At 45.3% G+C, this 5939-nt stretch overlaps 1 protein-coding gene across 1 annotated transcript; it reads left to right on the top strand. All coding sequences in view use genetic code 11, as the record gives it.

The window, feature by feature from the left end:
• Window positions 1-391: 391 nt before the first annotated feature.
• On the top strand, window positions 392-2330 carry EGR_08225 (Actin-binding protein anillin; the record flags this gene model as incomplete). The annotated part of the gene is made up of 3 exons (XM_024497474.1): window positions 392-412; window positions 737-1113; window positions 2147-2330. 3 exons carry the CDS (start codon window positions 392-394, stop codon window positions 2328-2330), a joined length of 582 nt encoding a protein of 193 aa, XP_024348115.1.
• Between the last annotated feature and the right edge of the window lie 3609 nt (window positions 2331-5939).

Here is a 5939-nt window from a genome sequence, read left to right as displayed (position 1 = left end):
CACAACTTTTGGTTCCAATAGAGCTTAGTTCATCTAATTTATGGTTCACAGTGTGGTTGGGTAAAATTTCCACTTTAAACATTATAAAGCCATCTAGGGTAGTTTAGGTTAAAGCTGTACTTCCTACTGTCGTCTCCCTATTACCCTTCAGGACTCATTTCCAAGTTCGAAAGCGCCGTCCGATTGACTCATTTTCAGGAGCAAAATCATCCGTCAAAACGAAACTCGAATTAACCTTAATTATGTGCTACGGCAGTAGAAGTGCAGATAACGTTTTGAAGATGCTAGGCTTGACATCGCCTCTCAAAACTAAATTTCTCCAAAAACGTGATCATTATCTGCACTCCTGATGATTCTAGCTCTATGCATTGGAGTGACCTGTCATGGGATAATGTTTGAGCTAGTGCTGATGGTACACTAAAAATACAAAGGCCCAGGACACGAATTTTGTCTTATATACTCACACATGTTAACATCCGCACTGAATCACCTCGTAGACACAGATTAGATGAACTCCAGGTCGATGGTGAACCTCTGCTAGGTACATGTTGGATATTTGATCAACGAACTTACGACTATCAATATTCCAGGGATTAGTTGCTGAGTGACGGCAGCGGAAAGCCATAGGCTTTGTCCAGCGTGGCTGTAGAAGTGCCGAATGTAGGTAAAGTTCACAGGTAATGTCCACATTTCAGTCCAGTAGAAGTCCTACCTTATCTGTCGCTGCTACTACTAGACGGTGTTCGACGAATCCGGTGGAATGGGTGTGTGGACTCGTTGTTGGTGCAAGCTCTCCGTTGACCAGCTTGTGTATTGGCGTTACCCTGAGGACGAGATAGAGGCTGCTGCCTCATCGTCTTCCTCTGCAGCAGCTCCAATTAGCCGCCTTGATCTGCGCCGCGTCGTTGCGCCATGGGCGGTGCAGGCGCCTCGAAAGATCTGCGTGCGCGCAAACACCCTCTACATGCGTTCACTGGTCGCAGTGAACCCCAAGATGCTCCTCATTGATACCACATCTTCCAGTGTTGGAGAACAGGCCCCCACTACTGGCTCGGTCACTGCTGCCAGCATTCTCCTTCGTGCATCACCTGACTACAAGTGGATGGAGCAACGGTGAGTGCAGCTCCTTACTGAAGCATGCTTGCCAATCACCTGCATGTCAACCACATAGACCATTCGCTTGGTTCGATTCCACAGGGCTAAGTGAAACGACATCATGTTACGTCCATTTTTTCTTGTCATCCACTATGTGTGTGTGTGTGTGTGTGTGTGTGTGTGTGTGTGTGATTGTGGAAGAAATGGACCGGTAGCAGGACAAATATGCGACGTGAGTCTGAGCCAAAGGCGACTTCATCGACTCGCAATAGTGTTTACTTGAAGAGATGAGGGCCATATCAGCGAGCAACTATCCTGCAAAGAAGACAGAAATCGGAACCCACTTCTTACCACTGATTCCCTCTTCTTCACTTGCCAAAGCAAGCTTTCACCCCATATGGAATGGATACCCGTTTGATGATGTTTTGGATGTCGTGGGATGTTTTACCGGGTTGATGCATCTCTGAATGCAAGAATTTTCTCGGGGAACAGAGAGGTCACTGCTGTTTCAAGAAGAGATATTATTCAGTAGCTTTTAACAACACGAAAATCTACTTTCTAAGGTTACCAACCGAGCTGATTTACAAATTTGATGACTGGAAGGCCTGGTACTAGCCAGTTTCTATTACATCTGACAAAGAGGAAATGTAAGGGATAGTGGTGCAGCCTCCACTTTAATTTATCCGCCTTCTTTCCCCTGTTTTACTTGTTTTGCATTGACCTGCTTAGTAGTTGGCAGAGTGATCACACCAAACCTCACTGTTGTTCATTTATATGGCATTTAAGGGGAATTCCTGCTTGCGCGCTGTCGTTCCACTGACCTACTCATCATCCATAATCCTCATTGGCATTAACGATGCCAGTGCAGTACACTTGCGTGCTCATTAGTCATACATACGAGTTACCATATTCACTGTTTTCATCTGCTTACACGGAAGTGACTGGGTCCACGTTTTTAAGTATGCATTGAAACAACTGTCACTTTCTAGCAGTCAAAGTGCATACTTTAAGACTTCACAATCGCCATTTTGTCCTCCCCACTCGACTGTAGTCACTTGATCTGCGCGGACTCGGCGGCAGAGATGGAGTCGTGGCTGAAGCAGTTGAATCTTGCGCTGGAGGTTCTTCAACGCTGGATGCCTGAACACTTTGCTCGCCTGGCGCGATATGACTCGGGTCTCACTTTCACTCAATCCGTGGCAGCCAGCCTTGCTTCTCGACTCAAACAGTGGTAACTGCTCCTCCTTTCACCACCATCCCCCTTTCCTCAAATCGTGCACATTCCGTTGCGTTTCCGTCCCGTCCTTCTTCATCGTCGTCTCTTCGTTGATCCCGACTTTCCCCACACATACCCTGATGCAACTTTTAAGCGACAAAGTCGATTTTCGCGCTTGTTAGTAGCCTTCAATTATTCCTTGACATCGGTTCTGAACTCAGTAATGGTTCTGCCAGATACCTACGTTAATTGAAGATACGCCATGCATCAAATAATGCTCGGTGTCGTTTTCTGAGGTTAACTTGGTTTTGGAGTTGCCTAAGGTCGGCTTTGGACTTAAGGGATGCAGAACGCGGAACCGAGAGGTGGTTTAAATTCATTGAATTATGTGATTGATCACGCAAAGATGGGTGTCGCTTTTACCATGTTGTTCATCGCTTGTCACTGTTCCATTTTCCTTCTATATGGAAGCATGAACCTTTAGTGCTCCCATCTATCCTCACTGTCAAGATGTCTTGCTTTGTAATGCAATTGATACTTTGACAATAGAATGGATTAACCACACAATTAACGTGGTTTCACGACCATTGCTTTAAAAAGTGCAAAGTGATGAAGGGTTTAATTTGAGGCGTGAAGCATCATTTGTGGTCCACGGTGTTGCGACCATGCCCCATTCACTAACGGATAACCGACGGAAAGCTATCAACACACATTGTCTCCTTTTACCCTCATTGCTTGCTAATTGACTCAGCAATTGCTTTGGTGTTCTAATACTAAGAAAATGTACGCATTGCTCACTCCTCAGACAGCCTACTGCTCCAAGCCGCTGTGGCCTCCATGGGTGTGGCAGATCGCAGACGAGACTGCTTACTTGCTGACGACCAGCCAGTATTTAGAGCTGAGACCTGGCTACAGGCCCTATTCTTTCAGGATGTTGGAAGATACCGTATCACATAACACCAATCGCATGCTATTTCCCATACCTGCACATTTACTGACTTTACACTTTGATGTTAGCTAATTCGATAGATCACGCGCGAAGTAGATTAGGCAGGTGAGAAATAAATGTGACACGGAAAGCTTTCGCATCTGTTTTGACCATGAAAACAACAATTGCTTCACCGGTTGACTAGCTAACATTATCGCATTGACCAATGACAACACTGCCTCTCCCCTCGGCGTTGCACTGCAATACTGCACGTATTGGTGCGATGAGTGGCGACCTTCAACTCAGTTTCCCGATGTTAACTATGTGGCTGCTGGTTGTTTATAGCACCCTCGGAAGAGAGGCTTAAAGTCGGCTCCTTCAACATGCAGGTGTATGGTAAGAGGAAGGTAGTAAAACGTGCTGCAATGATCATCGTCAGTCAGGTGGGTGTACCCACCATATCGGTATGTTATGCGTCTCTAGATTAACGAGCAATATGGCGGTGTATTCGTGCTGGAGATAAGGGATAGGTCGAATAAAGCTGTTCCAAATCACCTAAATGTAGTTAATGCTGCTTCATCGTAAGTGCATATTTGTGCATTTCCGTGCGTTTTCCTGTATTTCCAACGGCTTTTATGCATATGGGTGCCATCACGAGTTTGTCAGTAGTCCATGTAGTTCCTTTAGCTTGAATACCTACCTTTAATAATGGAGGATCATAAGACTAAGACCACAAAATAAATCCGCCCTAGCTAGCAGTCAAGTAGTTATCTTTGGCAGAGGAGCTGAATCTCGAAATGGTGGCCGATTTGTTATAAGTAGGGAGGAGCGGACCTACATCTGCAGAATGTTTCACCATTAATCTAATATCTTCTTCAAATGGTATATACTTCTGTCACTCCATACTGATCTATTTATACTTATACACAGAGGGATGCAAAACATTTTGGATCATTTGAAAGAATAAATGCATTAATTAACTGCAATGCATTCAGCTATCAAGGTGTTCCCACATAATGTATGTTGTTCAAATCTACATCACAAAAATGAGTTACATGAATTACCAATAGATGAATCCAATCTGTTCTTCAGATGAACTTCTGCCATTCCTTGGTCCCACGAGCACTTCGGACCTCGGGCTGCAAAGTTGGAAGGAAAGTGTGCCATTAGGATCACGATGATGTCCGAACGCCCATTCGCTGATACTGGCGAATGGGACAAAGATTGTAGCTTCCATGAAGCACGTCTAGCAGACCAAAGAAGTGCCTTTACTCTCCACAGCAATGAACGAATTTTAGCCCCAATTTAATAAGAGCAATAGGGGAAAGGCACCAAGATGACCATTAGAGGACTCTCAGGTGAAATGTCATCCTATGAAAATCAACGGCGAATAGCTGAAATATTTGGAAGAAATACCCTGATTCTGTACTTCTGTGAGGTTAATGAGTATCCCTTGACAGTGATTTGCAATTGGGCAAGGAATGCCTTATTAGGTAGAAAGGCATAATGGTTCCGTGTTCATCGCGAACATCTTGAATGATCTGCATGCACGCAAGCATCCTCGACATGCCTTCTCTGGTTGCGGTGACTCCCAAGTTGCTCCTCGCTGATACCGTATCTTCCGGTGATGGCAAAACACGCCTCCACCCAGGGTTTAGTCACCACTGCCACCATCGTCCTTCGTGCCTGCTTGTCAACAACACAAGCCATTTCCTTGATTCATGTCCACAGGGCTGAGTCAAATGACATAATGCCAGGCACATTTCATTTTGTCATCCACAGCGTGGGTGTATCAGTGTGGAGAAAATTTATTAGAGCACAATCTACTGGGTTGTTAGCTCGGCAAATGTATCAACTGACTGTGAGCCAAGGGCGACTTCATCGACTTGCAGTAGGGTGTGTTTGAAGAGATGAGAGCCACATTTGTGAGCAACCATCCTGCAAAGAAGACAGAAACCTGAACTCACCACTTACCACTGTTTCTCACTCGTTCACTTGTCAAAGCACACCTTTACTCTACGTGGAATGGACATCCATTAAATGATGTTTTGCATGGCGTAGGATGTTTTACCGGGTCGTTGCTTCTCTGAATGCAAAAATTCTCACGAGGAACAAAGACGCCACTGTTGTTTCAGGAAGAGACATCATGAAAAGCAGCTAACAGCACAACAGTCAATTCATTTAGGAAAGCGTTCGTTTTTGAGCCCACGGAGAAGTCTATCAGGTGTTCTTACGGTTCTTAATTGCCTAAGTTGCAAAGACCAACTGCACGCACTCCATGTGGTAGCCAAATGGAAGGAAACTGAAGATTGACACGGCGCACCACATTCACTTCAAATGAATTACATTCTCATCTCCACTGAACATCACCCTTCATGCCTCGCGTGGTGGGTCTCATGCCTCAGTCATCGCGCCAGTGCCCAAGTGACCTGACAGCTACAGCTAAAGCGAGGCGGGAATGCGAATCACACAGCCGTCATCCATCACAGCGAAAACACTTCCACATTTTGCTAATCACTGCTCTTCTCACTGACTTCAAGTGACTCATCAATCTTGCTTCCTCTGCAGACTGCATTGTGCTGACTCAGCAATGTTCTCCAGTGTGACTGATCCGCAAGCCAACCATACTTCTCGGTTAAGAACTTTTGGATGATATCAACTCTACGCATTTAGCCTCACCACAATGGTCTCACTTCAACA

The sequence above is a fragment of the Echinococcus granulosus genome (assembly GCF_000524195.1).
Source record: "Echinococcus granulosus chromosome Unknown EG_S00099, whole genome shotgun sequence".
NCBI lineage: Eukaryota > Metazoa > Platyhelminthes > Cestoda > Cyclophyllidea > Taeniidae > Echinococcus > Echinococcus granulosus.
The sequence above is the reverse complement of the archived record's forward strand: the minus strand, read 5'-3'. Positions and strand labels throughout refer to the sequence as shown.